At 41.4% G+C, this 24,651-nt stretch overlaps 1 protein-coding gene across 1 annotated transcript in view; it reads left to right on the forward strand.

The window, feature by feature from the left end:
• The window catches only part of LOC126402860 (chemokine-like protein TAFA-2), a 127,164-nt gene extending 103,608 nt beyond the window's left edge, over positions 1-23,556 (forward strand). Inside the window, exons 3-5 of the mRNA XM_050065179.1 lie at positions 7,361-7,510; positions 17,621-17,745; positions 22,631-23,556. Of these exons, the coding sequence (XP_049921136.1) occupies positions 7,361-7,510; positions 17,621-17,745; positions 22,631-22,642 (287 nt within the window). The 3' untranslated portion in view covers positions 22,643-23,556. The remainder of the gene's footprint in view (positions 1-7,360; positions 7,511-17,620; positions 17,746-22,630) is intronic.
• The last annotated feature ends 1,095 nt before the right edge of the window (positions 23,557-24,651 follow it).

Raw genomic sequence — 24,651 nt, forward strand, 5'->3', positions numbered from 1 at the left:
TACACTCATCAGATGTCACATTACGTTACGTCTAAGGGATTATTAATGCTCAACATTAGATACAGAGACAGGCCGAGCTTTCTATCCATACTCTGCATTCATTTTGTCTGCATTTGTACATGTTCCCTCACAGCTTACTGATACAGACATTACCACCGGAGATCATGGAGTCAATGTAGGGTAGTTCAGATGAGATACGACCCGAGGAGACAACGAAAACATTTAAATAATGGTGGAATGGAATGAATCGGTGATATATAATAATATATCGTAATGTATAGTTAAAAAAGTGAAAAGAATTCTCCTTCCACATGTTAAGATGTATATATCTGCACAGATCACCACCACAGTCAACAAGGCTGCCTCCGTTTAATGGCACAATATTACGACCTCCTCCACCATTGCCTCGTTTGTTGTTGTTGTATAGAACTTTTGACTCTGCCCTCTAGTGCTGTCTTGGCTGTATCTATGCCATCATAAAGGACACATGGAAGTATGAGGGCATTGACATTTACAACGTGTGAAACGGATGAGCTATTTTTGTAGGTTAAGGGAGTATAAATGAGTCTTATGTCTTATCTATGTAAACAGATAAGGCTGTATGCAACTGTATGCAGAATCTGTTGGCAATAGTACAAGATTTTGGTATCAGAAGTGTTCTGGTAAATGCACTTGCACCTTACAAGTTTTTCAGCCACTTAAAGTGCGTGCCACCTGCTACTGATCTGAAACAATCACACACGCTCCTGAAATTAGATTTGGGGTTCAGTATCTGGAGGACTGGAGGAGCCGGGGTGGAACTGCCGATCTTCCGTTTAGTGGACAATCAATTCTACGTCCTGTGCCACAGCTGCCCTCACAGCTCTGGTACCATTTGTAGTCCAAGTAGTATTGACATTATTATTGAAATTATGTTTCAGTGGGCTTTGATTGCCTGCAGGTAAACAGCAAAAGATGGGGAATATATTGGCTGAAATGCAATCTCAGAACCCATCGGCTATCAACTGACAACGATTTGGCTATCTATGAGCTTTCTTCTTATTTATCTGTATTCGTAGGCAGAAATCTGTTGATAGAGATTAGCCAAAATGTTGTCTGGACCTGTCTCAAGTTCCTAATCAAACTGTAAGCAATGATTGGCGCACAGAGAAGGAAGACTTAGCCTGGATATCTACTGGCGACACAGATCTCTTGAAGAGGCTTTATTGTCATCAGAAGATGGCCAATGGGTGTTGAGACTGTCTGTGCCTAAGCCTATAACAAATGCACTTATTTTAAGCCAAGTAGCTTTGTTGGCTAACGCTAACTGCGACCATTTCACAACATTAAACACATGTTACAATGTGCTTCAGCCAAGAGACAACTGTGTGCCACACACACATGCTAAAGGGTGCTTTGTGCGTCGGTATCAGACCCTGAGGAGGCATGACAAAGCACGAACTGACAACCTTGGAATGAGAACGGGTTGGTACATTTGTATGTTTGTGTGTTTATGTCATGGGGTGGGTAATGCCTAATTTAGCTGAATATTTATCAGAGTTTATTGGAGTCTGTGGCCCCCTGCCTGATTCGTTATCTGGCAGATTGGTAATTATGAACATCTTAGCACAACACAGCCTCAGACTGTTGACACCTTAAGCTGTATTAAGCTAGAGAGCACACTGAACATTTACACGCATATGCCTTTGCAGTGCTGTTTCCCTGTGAGTGCTGATCAACAGTCTCATTACATCTTTAATATTTTTTACCCCCAAATGTTACTCCATGGAAAGGAGTCATTTTATATAAAAATGCTATCCAATAAAAATATGATGATGAGATTTTGGGGCAATCCGGCCAGCACATAACGCCTGCAGGTCCATCAAGCTAACCAACAACAGCAGCCATACCGTGTAACAGGTGTACATTGGGGTGTTAGTTTACTGCAACATTGCCAACATCAGCAGCAGCTCTCTGCACGGCAAGAAACTCAGACATGCATTATTACATCCTGACTGTGGCATGAAGCCGGTAAAAACATAATACTTCCTGTTTATGCACCAAGTGAGAATGATGGAGGGGACAAGCAATCATCAACAAAAGAGTCAAGGGAAAACACCAGTCCAAGCTTTCTGCTTTTGTCTTGCTTATTTTAAACTCCTGATGTCAAGTCCAACTTCCACATCCTGCATCCTACATCATTACAGCACAAACTTGTGGACTGTCTCCATTATGCCCTTCATTATGTTATTGCAGACCAGACAGGGCTGAAACAAATATTCCTGAAATACTTCAAATGCTCCTTAAAAATATTCAGCACATTCAGCACACATCCACCAGAAACTAGTGTTTTGCTTGTTTAAAAAACTGGACTGTATTGGGATTAATGTTGAGGCGGAGTGAACCTACATGAGCTCACAGTGTGAGCCTAACGAGAGCAAATACTTCCAATTTCCATTTTTATCAAATATGAAATCAGCACTGTTAATACAGCCTTTTTGACCGATTGAGTACAGCATTAAAATATGTCCTCTGAATGGGTCTTAACAATTTTCATATTTTAAAGGTTGATTTGGAAGATTAAAACTACAACCAGACCTCCGGCAGGATGATTAGCACTGTCTGCATTTTGTAAAAACCATGAATAGCAGCAATCAGCACAATTATAATAATCAAGTTTTGGTCAGTGGGGCTTCAGCACTCAGTCTCCCATGCCTTCAGTTTCCTTGTCTGAGCAAGTACAGTACATGGTCTGTTATTTCAAAACCATTACTGCCACCTGGCAGCGGTAATGGTTTAAAAGTTGTCAAGTGAACGTTACAGAGTAATACCTTGAGCAGGCAACGATTCAGCTGCCAATTACCGTACACGTAAAATAAAGTCACGACAGCCTGTTGTAGACACCTACGTATCAAGCAGTGCCAAAATAATCACTCAACCATTCTGTCATATAACTCCAGCTCATATTTATTTCACCATGTGGTCTATATTGAAGGAATTTACTGCCATCTATTAACATTCATTTGTGTCATCAAGCCTCAATGAACTTTTACATTCCTCCAGTAAAATCCTCTCACCCCCGCCTCCTCATTACTCCTCTATGCTCAGCTTAGTGCACCGCCGCTCTTACTAATGCTGAGTCAATTACAACTGCAGGTGCTGAGCCAAAAAATGGGCCAGGGGGTGTGTTTGCCAGTGGGGGGTTGGGCTAAGGTGTTTACTCTGTGTGTGTGTTGATTTTCCTGAGCTGAGTATCAGCCAACAAGGTTGTCAAGCCTATGAAAAAAACAAAAGCAAGTCAATTAGAGTGGTGCACAGAGAGAGAGAGAGGGCAAGAGGCAAAAGAGGTATTAGTATCAAACAAAACTCTAAAGCCCACCAGCAATCCTCAGAGGCTGCCACGCTCATTTCAGCCCAGGGCATGAAAGTGCTGGATGGAATAAATGACATACTGTTGATTCGGATATTCTTCCAGCCTTGCGACGAAGGGGGATAAAAATGTCAGTTATTTTGGTGTAAAGGTGTAACGGTTAGCGGGTTCAATTATCACATATCTTTCTGCAAGCAGACATTTTGCAAGAGTGGCACAAAGGAAGCAGCGGAGTCAATATAATTCATCCTCTTGTCATTTAACTTGACAATTTGGCCTGAAGTCGACGTCTGAGTAAAGGTCATGTAATAACCAAAATGGACAGAGACCTTGTGGGGATCATAAAAGTGTGTCCTGATGTGTGGGAATAGAAAAAAAAAGGTCGAAGGGTCATTTAGGTCAGGAAAAACAGTACTATGACTGGTTCACTGTGGGACCAGAGGCTCTGAACACATCTATAAATATTTCTTTATATAAATTTAACTGCCTGATGATGATAATAAACCAAAGGTCATGGGTTCACCAAAATCGCTGGGATACATTTTCTGCAGACCATAAACATTGACACCAAATTTTATGGCAATCTGTAGCTGATGAGATGTCTCTGTGTGAACCAAAGTGTCGGCTGTTATCAGGCCATTAAATGACCATTATTAGTGGTTTTAAGCCTCAAAGATATCGGTTACAATGGGTCTGCGCCACCATCTATTACCTGGGTTTTCAAGAAGGGAGGTTCTCAGAGTTACTGCAACAAATCACTCTTTGAAGTTTTATCTTTTCTCTCAAAAATTCAAATATGTTTGCAAATACATGACAAGGCAAGACATGAATCCATCATATTAAAGTAAAGATAAATCGGCCTTTTTATGTAATAACTCCTATCTACTTTAAAGTACACAACATTAATGACAGGCTCACTGTTACCCATGAACCCTTGTGCAATCATGTGAGCAAGCTAATGCTAAATCACTGTGCAGCAATTATCACTGCAAGGTAAACTAGTTAGCTAACAGTTACAAACTATTGAAACATAATAGCCAATTGGCTGTATTATTATTCCAGGTGGATGTATATTCTTGTGAGCCACAATGGATGTTTTTTTTTTTTTTTTTAATTTTTGAGCAAGAGACTCTGAATTACCGTCCACCTCAGAAATCACTGGCGACAGTGCAGAGGAGAAGGCTAATGCTACAACTGCTGCTGACTTAGCAGCTACAAAGCACAAACGAGAGAAGACCCAAAAATATTCAGAGAATGATCTCAAGTGGAGCTCAGTTTTAAACAATATATGTAGTAGGGGGTCCTTGTTCTGTCTCCATTTCAGCTAAGGGGTAATTTGTCTAACAATAGACCCCTGTACTATAAGGTCACACGGCCATTATTCGGCCATGAATGGCAGTTTACATTTATTGTTTGGGCAAGACCTCTGTGGCTATAATAATTATTTATTCATTTTTCATAACTGCTTATCCTGTTCAGGGTCATGGGGGGCTGGAGCCTGTCCAAGCTAACACTAGGCAAGAGGCGGGGTACACCTTAGACACATCACCAGTGTTAGCAGGGCTAACACATAGAGACAGACAACCATTCACGCTCACATTCACACCTATGGGTTAAAACCCGGGATTTTAACCCCCCTACCCTGGATTTCGAACCAGGAACCCAATGCTAACCACTGCACGACCCCAAGTGTGATGTAATAATTATGGCAGGAGCAAATGATGAGATCAGGTCATGTCATATTTAGTGCGCAAAAGTCCACGCTGAGCGGGAGGGAGACACGGAGAACGGATCAAACAATCACAGGACTTTTGCCCAATACAGCAGGGTTGGTGTCCAGTGTGAAACCCAAAGTTGGTGTTGACTTGATTTAACTAGAGACAGCTGTTTTAACTGACTTACCATAATATCTCTTCCTTAACTTAACAAAGCAGATTTTGCACCTAAACCTAAGGAAAGTGAGTGTAACTAACCAAACTACGACGTTTCATTTATTTGGATATGCAAACAGACATTCAATGGCCATTCCACTCATTGCGTATGCAAATGGACCTTTAAAGAGCTGATAACACACTTTGAACCTGATAGTAAGTGTGGCAGGCACCTTCTACTCCCTATCTGAGGCTAAGAACCACAGATAACGGCTTTTTAATTGGCTGATAACATCCTAATCGGATTGATGGACAGACAGATGGACAGATCAATCAACCAACATCACTATCCAGTGCTAGTGGATCAAAAAGGGAAATGAGAGGACATGAAAGAACAATGAGACACAGACACACAGTGGGGGAGATATTAGACAGTGCTTTTCACTGAGATAGTAATTGGACTGGGCTTTGCAGGATTGCTGCTTTGTCTTTTTCTCATTAACGGAGCAAATTAGGAACTTTTCAAATCTCTGTTAGCCTGTTTAACATATTCATACTCTGTCTTTCAGTGCAGCTCGCCTCACTTTTTAAATACTCTTTGGACAGAGCAGAGTTATTGTTTGCTGCTTTAGTTTTCATTGCCACGCAGTGTGCACCCTTTGTTGTATTGTGGGCGGACTCTTTTGTAATGGAAATAGCAGTAACTTCCAACAACTGTGTGAAAAGTCAAAACGCACACACCAGACTTTGACTTTTGCAACCATGAGGCTATGCAAACATGCTCGCTCCCAAACCCACATGACATGCAAAGTCAAGCATGGCTGAAGACATGAACAGTATACATTGTAGGTACGCAGCCACCAAAAGGCACGCACAGACACACACACACACGCACGCACTGTATTCTTGCACACAGTGCTCCTGACAAGGCTTTTTGTTTGTCCTTGACATTTTCATGTATTTGATGAAAGGCTGGTATGAAAGGACCATGTGTTGACATCACAAATCTTCAAATGTAGAGTGATGTCTTTGTTCCCTCTCTCATGGCTGACTCAAGGGACTTCTGTGCTTGGGGTGGACTTGTTGTTAATTAACCACAGAGCTGTCTGATTGAAGTGTGTGTGTATATGAATGTGCACACAAAGTGGTAGCTATAGAAGAAGTGAAGGGGCTTCCTACATCTGCCCTTCATTGAAGCTAATTCCCATTTGGAAATGCCACAACATACAATCAGATCAGTATATTCTAATGCAAATATTGGTTGTTTTTCTCTCTGTCAATCACCTAGTCACCATTTTGTTCCCTGTGTGTTGCAGAAGAGCTACAAGAGACTTAAAATGCATTTTCTATACAGATCTGACTGAGGCAGCAGCTGTGGCTCAGCAGCCATGCAGTAAAACACTGGGACCTCCAGATTTGCTGTATTTGTGAGGCTGTATGTGTCTGTAAGCCAAATATTTTTACATGGGTGCATGATTTTGTTTGTGCACACATCAGTGCATAAATAAAGACTCGGAATTCATAAAAAGCTTAATTTGATAGTTGTGATTATAAACAGCTCTTTTGTGGCTCATGGCTATCTGATAATAGTCTCATAATCACACTGAATTGCGCTTTCATCTCACTTCATTATTCATGTTCATGTTGCCATTTTTTGTTTGGCGAAGGGACGGTTGTTTTGTTCGAGCCCTTCGGCAGCGACTGGCATGTCTGTCCTGTCAAGGTTTGTTTAAGCGTTATAATTTCTGTAGGTTTAATTACAACACCCCGTATAGCTGCACTGATCTGGTCTATACTTGTCGTCATGTTTTGTGGTAACTGTTTTTTTTTTTTTTGTTCGGGATCAGGTTCCAGTAGATAACATTCACATTCTTAATCAACCCAACAAATTGTCTCAGTTATTTTTCAACAGTGTAAACAGCCGTCAGGGAGAACAACACCACACCGACTTGAAACGCTGAAAAAATAAGCAACTTGGGCAGCGATTCACTGGTGTGGAACCAAACTAATCTGATGACAAAATGTCTGTCTACTCACTCGTTAATGTTTGATATCAGATCACATGTTGGATTAAACACCAGTGTAAATGAGCCTGATATACTGAACACAGTGCATGTGTCTGTCTCTCTCTGTTTCACAGTGCATGTGAAGGCAGGGACGTGTGAGGTGATAGCAGCCCATCGCTGCTGCAACAAGAACAAGATCGAGGAGAGATCTCAGACTGTCAAATGTTCCTGCTTCCCTGGACAGGTTGCTGGCACCACCCGGGCCATGCCCTCCTGTGTTGATGGTATGTATCACTGTTTGTACACATTTTAATATTGATAATAATACATTTTATTTATAGAGCGCTTTTCATGGTACTCAAAAACACTTTACATTAGTTAAAAAGGATCATAAAATAGACTGCAACAAAATACAACATCATTCACACATTAAAAGCCGTTTTGTAAAGATTAGTTTTGATGACGGAGTTGAATTGGGAGAGGTCAGTGCAGTCTCACATGTGTTTGGGGAGAAAGTTCCAGAGGGAGGGGCCGGCTATGGAGAAGCGGTGGTGGAGTCAGGAGGTTGGCATCAGAGGAGCGGAGACTTTGGGAAGGAGTGTGGCGGTGGAGCAGCTCAGTGAGGTAGGAGGGGGGCTGGTTTATGGAGGGCTTTGTAAGTGAGGAGAAGGACTTTGAATTGGATGCGTTGTGGGACAGGGAGCCAGTGGAGGTTCTGAAGGACGGGGGTCATGTGATCGCAGGAGCGGGAAGCGGGCAGCAGAGTTCTGGATGTATTGGAGTTTGTACCATAAAGAATGCTGTTACAGCAGTCAATTCTGGACGTGATGAAGGCATGGATGAGGGTTTAAGCAGCAGTGGGAGAGACTGATGGGTGAAGATGAGCTATGGTTTTACTGTCTAAATATGCCTTTTATGGTTTTTAATGTTTTCATGTTGATTATAGTTTTTCTGTGTTTGTTAGCATTAGCTCAGGCAGAGCACTAAAGTTGAGCTGACAGTACCCGATTGGTGCCAACTAGGGGTGTAAAGATTAACCGCTATGGACTGTGAAACCAATACAAGAGTCAGAGATTTGGTTATGTCGATAGAGAACTCCAGATCCAACCCAAATACTGCATGAAATTCTGAAAAAATGGGTCTTTCTCTGCACTCTGTGCCTGTCGCCTCTGTGTGAAAGTGTCTCATTGTGTGCCATAGGGGTAATGGTGATCATTTTCAGTCACTCCTGAAGGCCTTTGTCTTGTAAACTTAAAAGAAATAGCTACATGAAGAATGAAAAATTGGAGCTAGAAAGAGACGTTCAAACCCTCTCTCACCTCACAAATATATCTGCATCATTTTTTGCATTGGCTTGTGAACTTTGTATCTTAGTATGTTTCAGATTGTTCAAGAGGAAAACATACACACCCCAAGTGCTTACTGCTTCATTCATGCTTCGACCCCTGTCTAAGTCTTTAGCTGTCTGGCTACCAGCTGTCAAGTAAGATCAAATTATATTCATATAGGAGTACAACATGGCCATTATAACCCAATTATGGATGGATGACAGCATTCACACTGCAACTATCATGACAGCAGCAGCAAACTGAATTGTTGAGGTTGTGATTTGATGAAGGATAGAAACACTAGCCCCTTGTACACCGCCTCTTCAAGTGGGAATTTTACAGCGTTATGCGGCTTTGCCAGTCTGTATGGAAGGTATAATTGCGGGACGGGGGGACAACGTTGTCTCGCCTTTAAGCCAGCAGTAGAGGTAGTAACTGCCCTGAAGTGATGTCTTTGTAAAAGGGACAGCTGGCAGGACAGGACCATGGATGGGACGGGTGTGAGGTTTTGATGGCGTATAATGTGTGTGACCCTCTGCCTGGAGATTTAAAAAGCAGTTGATAGCAGTTAGCAGCTAACTCAAAAACGAAGAATAGCGACTGAAAATGTCTGTAAATTGGGAAAACAATGAGGTCCGGGAGCTCCTTTCTCTTCAAATAGAGGGTGAGATCAGCCACCATATAACAGCGCAGTAAATGATTGTTATTGCCATGTCATGTCATTGTTTTATGTTTATAAAGCACTGCTGACGTGTACGTTATATGTCACACTCAAGGCCGATGCTGTTGTGTTACCTGTCACACCTGTCATGCCTCTTTTTCTTTTGCGATGCCAGCAGTTATCTAAAACCACAAAATGCAGCAGCATAATGCCACAATTTGATTCTGTGTAAAAATGCAAAGGTGGCAAAATGAAGGGACTTTAGCAACCTTTTAGCACGATCCCTGTATAAAAAGGGCTACTGACAGTTAATGACAATCCATCTGAATTTACAGGGCGTCACTTTCAACAGGCCGATGATATTGTCACTGAGGTTAAAAAAACGCACTCCTGTTTGATAAAAAAAGTAGTCATTAGACGCTAGACGCTATCAAGAAGGGCATCTGGGACACAATCATGTTTCATTATTATTATAAACAGAGACAAAGAGATGATTATGAATAGCTACCACATCCTGGTAGGCTACCTAGCATTACCTCAGGTAGCCTAATGAACCCCTTGTGGATGTCACAGTAGTGACTGCCCATTTCCTTAAGCTGCTGACACTGCTGGAGTGTGCAGAGCGAGCTTGGTGCCACTGTTTACATTACATTATCGTTAATAAGTGTGGATGCTCACGTAGTTATTGCTATAGTTATCGATCTTTGTGTGGCAGCCCGTTACTCTCCTGATATGCTCCCTCCATCACCAGCCTTTTCCTCATGTACTTTATTTTTGGGTATTCCTGATTTAACTAAGATCTAATTTACATGTATGTGTTTGTTGGGGAGCTGAGTGGTTCGTTCTCCCACTGGAAGTCTTGTTGCTGCAGGAATTTTTTGAGAGCCTGTAAAAATCTAACAGTTTAAGCATTTACTATGAATGGTCCATTCCCTCACACAATGTCTCTGACTGAAATATAATTTATACTCTGGCCAATCCTGCCGCAGTAATCCTTACCAATGTGACACTCCTTGTTCCTGTATGAAACACTTCATTATATTATCCTACATACTAAACGTGTTCTGGTGTGTGCTACTCCCCTCTGACCATTTTTATAAAGCTGATATACTGTATGACTGAGGTAAACTCTGATTTTACAGTAGACACAGATGTCGATACTATCTTGGCAGTATTTTTGTGCACCGGGAGCCAAAAATACTGCAGGTGTCCTTGTAGCCACTGCACAGAAATGCAAGGAACAGAATAAGACAAACTGAAACCTTACTCCCACTGTCCCTGCTTTCCTGTCCAACAGTGATTCCTGCTTTGTCAATTATATTTTTTGATGAATTCAGAAGAATAGCAAGGATGATGGATGGCACAAGGTTACATTGCTCACACAAGCAATTCAAAAACAATGAAATGCCTACTCCAGCTATTACCCAGATAAACAGTAAAGGTAAAAGAAGCAGACATCTGAAGTATTCTGAATGGCAGAAGTAATCTGTGTTTCACAACCAAGCAAATAACTCCAACGACACATAAAAATTGAACAAATTCTTCTTAACTGAGAGGGAGAATAGGGAAAATCTCTCTATGAGGAATAATTCAGGTGTTCCTGCTATTATGTCGAGCACTTCAGTCAATGTTATGTGAACATAAAAGTACTCCCAACATGAATCATTATAGCAAATATTATAATCTGCAGAAAGTGTTATCTTTCTGGAGCTGCTTTGTTGACAGTGAATGAAAGGTTGATTCTGCAGACCCAAATGTTTATCTGGGCTTTTACACATAAATGAGCTTTGTTTCGCAGTAGTGCTGACAATTCTAGGCAACAAAATGTACCCATATACCCGGAAAATCCCCCTGGCTACTGTTCCTCTGTCCACAAAATCAGTATCCTGCACCCCCTGCAGCTATGACGAGTGGCACTTGATGAAATCACAGACTGCAGTCTCTGCGGCTCTGTTGTTTCTTGCCTGTGGAGTTCATGTAAAAACCCAAATCTATAAACAGGTAAATAAAGTGAACAAGTGAAGAAGTTACCTTAAACTACACTGATGTTTAGAATTCACAGATGAATTACTTAAAGCACAGCACATTTAACCGACCAGGTGAACAAACACAGTAACAGTATGTCTGAGCACCGCTGCTTTTCAAACATTAACAACAAATTTGACTCTAATCTTTTGTTTGTGGGGTTTTCATGTATTTATTTAGCATGTATTATTATCAGCGGTTGAATAAATATTCAGATAATTTATTGAAGTAAAAGTAGTGACACCACACTAAAGAAACACTTGAATACAAATCAAAGTCCTGTATTAAAAATTCAACTTAAGAACAAAAGCATTATCAGCAAAATGTACTTAAGTTATCAAAGGTTAAAGTGTGCGTTACATCAATCTGCAGTGGACCATTATATTAATAGACCATTATTATTGATGCATTACCATGTTTACAGTACTTTAATGTTAAAGCTGATTGAGGTGGAGCTAATTTTAAATGTTTTATATACTTAAAGGGATAGTGCACCCAAAATGAAAATTCAGCCATTATCTACTCACCCATATGCCGATGGAGGCTCAGGTGAAGTTTTAGAGTCCTCACATCCCTTGTAGAGATGGGGCTAGCAACAAAACCTAATGCAGGCTGTGCGACCCAGATTAAAACGTCCAAAAAAACCCACATAATTGAAACAACAGAATATCTCCACACTGCTCGTCCGTAGTGATCCAAGTGTGCTGAAGCCCCGACATAAAAAGTTGATTGGAAAAATGTCTTTTGAACTCTGTTTTTAGCCTCATTGTAGCCGGTAGCTCAAACTGCCTCTCTGTGCACCACGCTCACGCATGTGCGCTTGCGCGAGACCATGAGACATGGGCACCACGTTCATGTGTTCACATGCTTTCGCTGGTCTCACACGCAATGAGGCTAAAAACAGAGTTTAAATGACATTTTTCCAAACAACTTTTTATGTCGGGGCTTCAGGATACTTGGATCACTACGGACGAGCAGTGTGGAGATATTCTGTTGTTTCAATTATATGTTTTTTGGACGTTTTAATCTGGGGCGACCAGCCTCCATTAGGTGGAGTTTTGTTGCTAGCCCCATCTTCGCAAGGGATGTGAGGACTCTAAAACTTCACCTGAGCCTCCCTCGCATATGGGTGAGTAGATAATGGCTGAATTTTCATTTTTGGGTGCACTATCCTTTTAAGGTTGGCAAAATCTAAAACACAGCATTATATTTTATGTACTGATCACGTTTGGTTTGTAAAATCTTGATCTGAAAAGTAACTTGTAACCAGTAGCTGTCAGATAAATGTTTTGGAGTAGCAGTATGAAGTAGCATAAAATGCAAACACTGAAGTAAATTACTTACTTAAACTGATAGTTCAGATCTTGTGAAGTTGGGTTGTATGAGGTACTCATATATAGTCAGTGTATTACCTACAATAGATGGCGGTCGGCACGCCCCCAGTTTGGAGAAGCAGGCAGGAGTGCCGAATACCCTTTTTCCATTGACACTCTTGGCCGCGACGAGTAAAGCTATGCTGCAGTGATTTGTGTTTCCATTGTCAGTTTAGATGCGCCATGCCACACCAAGCCGCACCAGAGATGTACCTTCTCAGGAGTAGGTCCAAAAGCTGAGACGCCCGCCCTTAAGTGGGTAGTGATTGGAATGGAAATGGAAATGCAAGTCCCTGCTGTGCTGGGCTGACGGCCCAAACCAAGCCAAGCCAAGCCAGCCCATGACTGTCGAAAAGGGGTATAAGACTGCTTTACCTTTCCTTCACACACTATCACTCTCTTCAAAGCCAGATTCCATTGAGAAAAACAGTAATTTAACATCCCTGAACACAGTAGCTGCTGATCTGCTGCTGCTTCAATCAGGTATTTTGTTTGTTTTATTGTGAGACTTAAGCATTTAAAAAGGTTAGTAAAAATTCACTTAAGTCACAGAATAACACAAACAAACTTACGGATGGAGGCAGCGGTTGACTAGTAGCTCCCGTGTTCAGCGAGCTAAAATTATTATTTTTGTCAATGGAGTCTGGTGGCTTTGATGGATGGGGGACTGAAGCTATTTAATGCTGACTGATGGAAAGGTGAAGTGGTGACAATGTTTTAAATATAGCCTACACTTAAACTGTCATTGATTTTCTTAGGTGGCTTAAATCTGTTTCGCTGCTGCCCCCATCCACAGCAGTACATTGCTAAGCTTTTGTGTTAGTACTTCTGTTTGTCCTTCAAACTGGGGGCGCATTGACTGTCATCTACTTTAGGTAATACACTGACTATGGATAAGTACTGTATCAATCAATCAATCATTTATTTGTCACATGTTATTACACAACTCCAGTGAAATGTGATTCTGTAGTCTTTTTTTATGCCTTCCTACATCTTCATACAACCACACCTCAATAAAATCCAATTATCCCTTGACTTACAATACAGTACTTCATTAAATGTGCTTAGTTACATTCCACTTCTGATTATTATTAGTAGTAGTATTAGGGAATAATTTCTGACAAAACAGCACTTTAATACACTGTAAGAGCTCATGACTCTCTCAACTTGGAAAGGGTTAATTAACCATAACACTCTTAAATTGCTTGCGGGCATGACATCAACATTGAGCAGACACAAATTCTGACAGACCACATCATGATGACTTGATGAAAGTCTGTCTCAGCTTTGTATACTGGAACTCAAAGTGGCTCCTATCTGCAACATCTGATGACTACGAAATGCTTTGAAAATTCCTCAGACAAAATGGCAAGGTTGGTCTGTTAAAGAAAAGTATCTCACAAAGCGTCACTAATCCCCTGGGAATTATGTCACTGAATACCAGCTGTGTTTTAAGTGAGTATTTAATTACTAAGTTGGACTGACAGTTACTGAAATACTTGCATGCTAAACATGTGCTGTGATTACATGGTAACTCTAGAGTAACACATGAAGAAAGGGTATTCCTGAAAACATTCTTCATGTATTCATACATTCAGTCCATTACTGCAGGGAGTGTTCTTTTGTTGCTTTTTTCTTTGTGATGGTATTTAATCATCCTCTTGTTCTTGATGTGTCTGGTCTTCCTAAGCCTTTTCTCTCCTTTGTGTTTGCTATAGGCACTTCATCAGTTCATTTTTATCTGATTCGACGTGTTGTGAACAAATCTACTCCAAATCCTCAAAGATCACAACATATCCCAGCTGTCTCACGCATATCTCGCCTCCAGTTTTGTCCTTTTTCCCCCCCTTACATGAATTGAAAATGTAAATGATCTCTTATGTACTGATTAAATTCACATGACTCTAGTGCCCATGCATACAGCAATAATCTGCATTTAAAATACTCTCCAAAGAGAACATAACCCATTTTCTTCCTTTTTTCTTATCACTGAAAGGTTGTCAAATGATTTTCTCCAGAGGAAAAAAATTCTAATTCATGTTCCCCTGAAGGTTAATAGTAGTGGCACATGCGGGAAACATCATAAGAATTATGCAGATGTTGACGTGTAACAACATTAAGTATTCAGAATTATATGGTAAAGTGTCAAATATGTTAAAACTCATATTTTTTGTGCTCTAGGAAGCATTTTTGATTTCTAAAATGACTGTTCTAATGCATTTTTTTTGGATAAGTGGATTATATTTGTTATCAAACAACAGGAAATTTTACACTTGGAAATTTAGTTAAAGAATAGATGTGTTAAAGATAACCACAGATAAGCTCTGACATTAGGGTTATCTATAAATATGAAGAGATGAAAGATATTTCAGTCTAGTGTTTTTAAAAATGAGTTTGAGAAAATGAGGCTGAAGGAGAACAGATGATCATTTATATAGCTCTTGTAAATTTCTGTATGCATTAGGGTAAATTATTATATTTTGCAAAAAAAAATCAATGAACTTTATAAAAGGAAAACCAGACACAATTCAGACACCAGCCTGAATAAGGAAAGATAGCTGAAAATGCTTGGTGAATGAAGCCTGGTGCAGTCGAGCAGAGTTATGTGATGTGTTTTCATTTTGACGGAGTTGAATTGATGCTCCCACTGCTCTGCACCTTGCTATGTGTGCATCCTCAAATTTACATATCATTTACGGTTTGTGTCAGGATCATGCTGAGGCTGAATCTATAGTTATACCAGGTACTCTATCAGGAAGTGTGTTTACATCCAGTGCTGGGAAGCAGTGAACCACATGTTATTAAACTGGTAGTTTAACTACATATTGCAGGAGCTTGATGGTAGTTCAACTACACTCACATTTGCAGAGTAATTCAAGCAGTGAAATTCCCTTTTTGCCATTTTTTGTGTAGTTAACTACTGAAACTACAAACAATTTTGAGCTATCAAAGAAAATTAGTTTACTCTTGCTTATCTACTGTAATTGAAACCCCTTTGACCACAATGGGTTGATTATTGCTATTTAATAACAAATTATCAGAGTGGTAGTCGCATGCTATTTTAGGAGTTATCCGGCTACTCCTACTTAATCCTACTTGGTGCAACACCTCCTCCTGGACTCTAGTTTCTGAAGGCAGATGTCAACTGATGTACATCGTATACAAAACTAAACATTAGAGGTGTGCCATATCATCTTGTTCACGATAATACCGGTAAAATGTTTTAATATCACTTGAAAAATGCATATCTTGATACTGGCAATATTTCTAGTCGTTGACATTGATGTCATTCTGTTACCCACGGCAACAACAAGCATGGCTGAAAGCAGAATTATTAGCAACTCTGTGGTGGTTCCAAAAAGAGGAGCAGCTTCAGTAGTGTGGAATAAACTGTGGCGTCCTGAGTTTTATGAACAGCCCCAGACTTCTCAGACTCTTAGTGGCTTACTGCTCAGAGGGAACTCATTCAGCAGCTCCTCTGGCAGAAGCACAGCGTCTCTCCCTCTCCTCTCTTGTCGAGCGCACACAAGTCTGTGTCGTTTTGTAATGAACCCTTGGTAATGTAAACCTATGTTCCGCCTGTGGCTCGACAAAAAACGACATACATGTGAACGTGTGATAGTTGTGGTATCATAACAGCCTGTCACAGGCGATGATTGGAGGAGAAATGGCAGAGCATAAAGGTCCAGGTGGAAAAACATCATTTAGGACTTTACTAAAAGAAGGAAATCGCCTGTTGATTTATATATATAGATCCCAGGGTACATTTTTTTATTTTTGGGAGCTGTTTAAATGTAAAATATTTCTATTTTGTTGAACTATTAATATTGTATACAGAATCTGAATCTCATTCTGAGTTACTGTTGTTTACAAACTAAAGAAATCATTTTAAGGGATGATATTTGTTTAGTTTTTACTGAATATGTGAAGCAAACTGTAAAACTATATCACTTATTTTGTTTGTCTATGTTCTTAAATTAATAATATTTTTCTTTGCTAATTTGTCATATTTTCAAGAATATCATTATTGCAAAAATACCCTCAAATATCGAGATATTATTTTAGGGCCAAATCTCCCAACCCTACTGACATTCCTCACACTTTCTTATGAATAGTGTTTTTTTTTGTTCATGTATGAGCCACTGGGCACTTTTTGCAATGAACTCAATTAAGTGGCATGTTTTGCTAGCATATGATTTTTTTGTATTCAAACTACTTTTTCTGAAGTAGTTTTAGTTAACTAAACTAGATATCTTCCAGGTAGCTTTGCTGTAGTTCAACCTCTTCCTGTGTGAAGTAATTGGTTGCTTGCAAGGCTATGCTTTCAAAGAGGTTTCCCCAACACTGTTTGCATCTACCCGGTGTCCACCATTTGTGCATAAAGAAACCTGGTGGAAATGCTTGAAAATTTGCCAAATAAAAGTTGAAATATTGCGAAAACGTTCCTAAGCTTTGCTGAGGCGGAAAAGTTTGTGTATCAATAAAAGCAAAATGCTACAGTGTGCAGTGGAAACAGACTTGGTGAATAAATCATGATGTATATGAAGCATGTGACTTAAACACCAGCTGAAGCTTCACCCAAGAGACGGAAAGTGTAACATGAGAACAGAAATGCTATATGTCCCCCAGGTTTTCCACATCGTTTCCATTTGTTTGAGGTTTGACTTTTAATTACATCATCCCATCGCACCCTTTTCTCCTGCAATGGTTTCATGGCACCCAACTGAGACCTGCTACCAACTGTTTATCTCGATGAGCCCAGCTCCTAATATTCCCATGACGGCAGTGGATGGAAACGCACATTAATTCACATTTTCTTTTGGCATTTCTCTAAAAATTTCTTTCAAATTTGGATGGAAAGTTGTTTTGGGAAAGCTTGGTGTCGAAATTCACAAATACGGGGTCTGGAAACACATCAAAGCACTGAACGAACACACACCCACAAACATCGAGTCACGTCTTTGCCAAACTAAATATCTGCCACCTTCCCCTCTCTCTTCCCCCCAGCCTCCATTGTAGCCCAGAAGTGGTGGTGTCAGATGCAGCCGTGCATGGATGGCGAGGAGTGTAAGGTTCTCCCAGACCTCACAGGATGGAGCTGCAGCACAGGCAACAAAGTCAAGACCACAAAGGTTGGTATTCACCCAGTATCTCTCGATTTCCCTCTTTCTCTCTCATCCCTGTTACACATACATGCATGCACACATGGTCGGACCCACCACCGAGTGACCCACTTCCACCTCCGTCGTGTCCTCTCTCTTTCTCCTTTCTTTCATATTTATCATCATCCCCTGCTCTTTTCTCCTTTTCCCTCCATATCTCTCTTTTCTCACCCAATTTCTCTCTCTCTTTACTTTCTCCTCCCGCCCATCTTGGATCTAACATCAAACAGTCTCTGAAGAAAAACAAGGCCAACAGGAACAAGGCAAACACACACACACACACACACACACACACAAACACACACACACACGGAGAGAGAGAGAACATCACAATTCCCTTCACTCCCACTTGCCCTGCTTCCCTGCGTCTGACTGGCATGCCATCTGACTCGATGCAAAAACAACTCACCACAGTGGATACACTAGAGTGGTAATTGTCCTCGGATAGTTTTTACGCTCCCGTTTGCCCATAATACAGTATGTGCGGTTTGTGAATGTGTGTGTCTTCCTTCCTGTATTCCCTCAATTTTCATGCACTGCCCATTTGTCTGTCTCTTCATGTGTGCCTGCAGGCATGAATGTACATTATATATCTTTCTGCCGAGCCCCCAGCCGTGGCACCTGTTGGGCTTCTCTTCAGTGACTCGACCTGAGCAGACTCTTAGCTGTCTGTCATAGGAGGGGATTTGTGTGAGACTCACCTCTTGTCACTGTATGCTTCTGTTTCTAACCTCCATCCTTCTCTCTGCCTTCTCATCTTCCATTATTCATGGCTGGGTGCAGACCTTTGTTTTCTGCCTAAATAATTGATTGAAGGCGTGGTCAGAGGAGGGAGAGTGCATCTCCTTGGGTAGAAGAGAGGGATAAGTAAAGCTTAAGACACACGTGGGCCCCCCTGTCTCTCTTTCCCACTCTCTCTGTCTCTAAAACACTCGGAGACTGTCTCCTATACACCTGGCTGATTAAGAATTCCTTCCCTACTTTTTCCACTGCTCACCTCTCACCTAGCAAAGTGGATCTCGCCCCCTCAAGTTACACTCTTCCCTTCTCAAAAGCCCCTCCTCTTACTCTCACCCTGAAATATTTTTCTGCTGCGCTGGCCTGAGTTTAAATGTGTGTTAGGCTGTTCATGAGTTCTACTGAACTTTCTAAATTCGCTGCTCGCATCACAGCTAGATAAAAAGACAAAGAGATGGAAATAGAAAACGACAGAGTGGTCTTGGAGTGTGTAACCGGGCATAATTGAAGAGAGAGGCACACGGGGGTCGATCAGATATGAAGATGATGTAATTTCTGAATATGTGAGTGCCGTTTAGAAGTTGATTCATATATCTGATCGCATGCGTTTAGTTTTATCAACCCCAAAGAGCGCATTTATAATTTCCTGAACGAGTTCAAAGCGAACCGGTCTCAGCCGAGCATCATTTTATCATTGACTCTGTCGTAGTTTGAAAGTGCACAAATATTTGCTGTCTCTCGCATTCAGGTCTTTGATCAATGATCTGTGTGAGTCTGTGTGTGTGACTATTGTGTGTGTGTGTGTACACTATGTGAGCGTGTTCGCTGATGTGTTTGCCCGATGATGAAAAGAGTGATTTTTTTTTCTCCTCTGGTGTGGTACGTTGAGGTCAAGATGCGCAGGCATCCAGATCAATAGCATCGAACGTTCTCTTATAGTCCCATTAAGACCCGCTCGTGAATTGAAATTGACGACGGAGTGAGAGAGAGCGAGGATGAGAGAGCAGCAGAAGGGAAGAAGGAGGCAGGGGGAGATGGATGAGAAAGAAAAAAATAACTAAGTGGAAAGTGGAGAGGAAAAGCTGAAGGCAGAGGTGATAGGTAGATAAAAGAATAAAGAAAACACTTGAAAACAAGAATATTGGAGCCGCTCAGCTGACACGGAGCTTATGCTTGTGTCTGGGTGCACAGAGCAGGCAAGAGCACAAAAGAGGGTTTGGCACTCTCCATCCTTCCCTCCATCCATCCCTGGCTGGGAGCAGAGGAAAGGAGGAGAGGAGGAGGGCAGAGGGAGGAGAGAGGGAGGGGATGGAAGACAGCTCGATCAATGCCAAATAATATCATATGGATGAGCAGACAGACACGGCCGGGCTGCCAAGCCACTGAGCTGTCATACACTGCAAGGCAAGTGTGTATGCATTTGCATAGATACACACACAGCTATATACACACATTAACAAACAAATGACAAGGTGTCAGCGGCGCACGTATGTTTCACTTCCTATATAAAAAAGCTTATATCAACACTAAACCGATCTGGCAGTCTCCGAGCAGCATCAACCTCTGCAGGCAACATAATCTAAAAGGACTTTTCTCTTTGATAGAAACAGCACAGAGTGAATCAAGACTGAAGCTGCTATGACAGGTCAATTAATCGATTAGTCAACCAAATGAAAATTAATTGCCAACTATTTTTAGTTTAGTGATTTTCCAAGCAAATATGTCAAACATGTGCTGGTTCCAGCTTCTTAAATGTGAGAATTGCTGCTTGTCTTTGTCATAGCAAATAATAATAAGCAAACATCGTGACCACGACGCTGTAAAGCCATGTTCGGCGTGAAGATGTTCTGTAGTGTCATTTAGCCACGTAAACACGTACATGCTTCAAAATTCAAGAGTGTTTTTTTTTTTAACTGACATACCTTATGTAACAGAGCAAAACTTTTGGGCTGAAAAATGAAGCCAATGCGGAAGTGCCAGAAACTGCAGTTTCTCAAATGGCCACTTGAGGCTGGCTCAATCGTTTATACTATTCACCAGTTTACATTTTATTAAGGCTTTAAGTTCCACATAATACTGCATTGAATTTAAGATCTTACCCCTCACCTTTAAGGCCATCCACAACCTAGCCTCTCTGTACCTCTCCCAACTCTTGCACATCCACACCCTCACCCACACTCTCAGGTCTTCCTCTTTCACCCACCTCACTATCCTGCCAACCTGCTCGAATACCATGGGGTCTAGAGGCTTCAGCTGCTCTGCCCCTCGCCTCTGGATCTCCCTCCCACTGGACATCATAGCATGAACTCTCTCCGCTTTCAAATCCCATCTCAAAACTCACCTCTTTCAAACAGCCCGTTCAGTACGACTCCCATCCATCTAGCCACACACATCCACTATTTACATAGAATTTTATTCACTGTAAACTTCTTTTGCAGATTTTTTTTTTTCCGTTACTTTATTCCTTATCTCTCTGACTTCTTAATCGGCTGTTAATTTCTCTATCTTTGCCTGTAAGGTGAACTTGAGTGTCGTGAAAGGCGCCTATAAATAAAATGTATTATCATTATAAGTAAGGGCAGAGCCGCATGGAGTGACAGGCTGTCTGCGGGGTGTCACCAAGGTCCTTGAGCCAGATCCCAACAGCTCCACCCTCTCTTCCAAATATATTCACTTCTGGCTGCCAAAAATCAAGATGGCAACTGCCAAGATGCTTAACTTGGGGCTTTAAAACAGGTATCCACAAACCAATGAGTGATGTCATGGTGGCTATGTCTTTTATTTTTACAGTCCATGTGTTACCACAGACCTTATTTCAGGCATCTAACCAAACTCCCATTCAAAAACCCACTGACTTCAAGACGAGGTAACTGGAAGTGCAAAAATGCTAACTCATTCCCGAGTTTTAGGACTCATTCCTGCACCACTGTTTGCTGTAGGAGTGAAGGGGATATCTGCCTTGTGGCCATCTGAGCATCACTAGTGTAGACAGTTAAAGCTTGTGTAATAGGCAATAGAAAAAGTGGCACTCAGGGGCCTAAAAAAGGCCCATATAAGTGACACTTGAGCACTGCTTATGTCTAAATTGAGATCTAACTACCTAAATCCGCTTTCTAATTGGGCACAGAAACTGCCACCTACAGGCATATTTAAACAGGCAAGGGGATGAACACCTAAAGGGACTTTGAAGCACCTTAAAGCATAGCAGCCGCAGAGATGCAGCAGTGCGCGTGTATAGTGAACTGGCGTGACAACAAACGCCTGCAGACTCTTTGATCAGGCACAGGAGTAGATGCCTGAAGGCAATGGGATCGGGCCCAGGAAGGGTGGCCTGGAGCCATTGAGAGCAGATACAGTAGAACAGTTTCAGCTGCCAGCTTGGAGGAAACGCTCCTCTGAGCTCTCTCAGTGATGGCTGGCCTTCACACTTTGTTAGCTGGCACCTGGGTCACACAAAAGACCAAGTCCCTCAAGAGGAAATGCGGGGTAGGGGGTGGGGGGTGGTGGGGGTGCAGTGTGTGTTGGGGCTAAACCACTGGGAAACACAATGAGAAAAAGAAGGCATGCAGGAAAACAGAAGAATAGTCTTGGGGAGTCTGGTCTATTACATGCCCAAGCACTGGCAGTTATACAGCAATTTGTGTCTGTTTGGTCGTTGGCTGGCTGAAAATGTCTCCTAATAGCCTGAAATAAACCAAAAGTGAGTGCATGAGCAAAGAAAATGGAAAGATGGATGGACAAGATAAAGAGACCATGTGATTAGAGCAGCCGTCTCGACAAACAGACGAAATGACATGGCAGTGGGCCAGGCGCCGAGAGTGAGGCATTGCGGGCCGATTGCCATAATTCAAGCTGTGTCTTGTTTAGTCTCTTGCCAGGAGAGACAGAGACCGTGCTAGCCTCGTTGTCGGTGCTCCACCAACAAGAATCACTTCCCATTATTTCCAAATAGCGGAGCGCGCAGCACGGCACTGCATCATTTCAAACCCTCAGTTGACATGTTCTGCCAGAATTGGCTTCGCGCTGTGTTCTGTGACCTTTTACTGTTTCAGGCTACATCCTAACTTTCTTCAGAGACTTTTTTCCAGTGACCCACTTTCTTTTCTCCTTTTTTCAGGTGACCCGATAGTCCTGCCCGTCTGAAGAAGAGCAGGAATGGCGGTGGAGTTACTTACACAGCACAATGGACCTATCAGTGGTGAGGGAACGCACTCAGACGGACTTCTATGAGGAACCAGTAATTGTTTCATTTTTTCTGAGGATATCCAAGATGTGGAGGCTGAGGAGACAGGACTCTAACACCGTCTTCCATCACCTTAAACACAACTGAGTGTCCTTGGTCCTTTACCGCAGAGGACTGCATCACCCACAATCCTTTACTGCTACTACAAACTCTAAAAGAAAGTGAACTATGACCTAAACAGCACTTGATTAGACAACAAAAAAAACGACTTTCTTTACAGCAATCTGTATCCTTCATCTCTCTTCTATGGCTTAGTTGTGTTCTATACACATACTGGGGATAAAGGCGATCTGGATTTTAGACAGCTACCCTGCATTACGAACGTCACTACAAAAAAAGTTGGAGGGAGGGGGGAATGGATCCCAGAACGGCTGTCTCATGTAGTCGGGAAGACACATTTAAATTTAACTGTGCCACACATGACACACTTGATGCTGTCAAAATGTTTCTCAGATCTGAAACGGAAACCTTTTCTTTTTTCAGATTTCACCTCCGTAAGAATATTTTACCTTGAATAGTTTGTGGCTTACCACATGCCATTTTTTAAAATGGGGAGACGGTTTGTCAGTCTTCTTCTTTCTTTTGTTTTTTGACAAAGGACAAAATCCTTTCAGGGGTGAGGTTAGACTAATACCAAGTAGATGTTACGGTATATTGAAACATGTAAACGTGTATAAAAAAGAAAAAAAGAAAGAAAAAAAAAGTCCATGGAATCAACGGGGCTAAAAATACAATGACGCTCTAATGGTTTTAATATCTGTGTTTTTAAACGCCTGTTAACCGCTATTGAGTACATGTGTCAGTATTATATGAAATGAATAAAACCTTTCAAAAGAAAAGATAAATCTCTGTTTTCTTTCTGAAAGATTCGACTGAATTGAACAGTAGGGTCCAAAGAACTGTACTGTTTGACTATGGATGCCCGCAGCTGTAAGCATTATTGATAACATCAGTGTGAATTAATTTCCAAGGAACCTTAAAGCGACAGGAAACTAAAAATCATGAATTTGTTAGTACTGGTGTTATTGTGTTGGCTCCGAGAAATGTCATCAATAACTGGTAATTGCTTTCCTGTTATTTTTCAAATTAAATCTTATCGTCTTTATTTCCTGCTTTGAACAAACAGCTCTGAGCACTGTCAACGGTTATTGGAGCAGACAGATAAAGCTCCGAGTATGGAATACTGTTCTTTTTTTTGCCGTTTGCTGACCTCTGTGGAGTCAACAGTGGAGGGTCTATTACAGGAGAGGCTGGAGTTTTTACCACAGAATTCCCAAGCAGGTGAGGAAGGAAATGGATATTTGTATGCAGCACATTTCAGCCAGGACCCAGAAAACAGACTGGGCTGGTAAACAAGATTTAGTGCCGAATGTTGTGGCTCTATATTTGGCATTTTGTGGAGCTCGATCAACATGTGAGGTTTATAAAGATTGATTTTGAGTTGGTAATAATACTACATTTATTAACAACACACATTGTAGTGTTACAGCTGAAGCTTTGGGCTGAAATGTTGATGTTAAACAGCTGTTGGCATCGCCCAAAGTCATGTTTTACTTGCCCATATACAATTTATTTATTAGCAGTTACCAAATAACAACAAAGACCAAAGTTAGTTATCATGAAAAACAACCCTGTTCTATTCACCTTGCTGTCAGTCTTGTGGCAAAATGTGCAATATAAGCTTGGAGATTCGCCCATATCCTCCACAGCCACCCAACTAAACTTTTGTTTCCAGCATAACTGAAAAGCCCAGTCAGTACTGCGCATGTGCAACTCTTAACAGGATGAGAGGAAAGCAAGATAGTTACTGCTTAACTACTTCTCTCATCAGCTCCAGAAAATATGAGTTTAATCGTTTTTTACCATTCGCCTGATCAGGCAAGAGAGGTGCTGGA

This window comes from Epinephelus moara, chromosome 16 (genome assembly GCF_006386435.1).
Source record: "Epinephelus moara isolate mb chromosome 16, YSFRI_EMoa_1.0, whole genome shotgun sequence".
NCBI classification, from domain to species: domain Eukaryota; kingdom Metazoa; phylum Chordata; class Actinopteri; order Perciformes; family Serranidae; genus Epinephelus; species Epinephelus moara.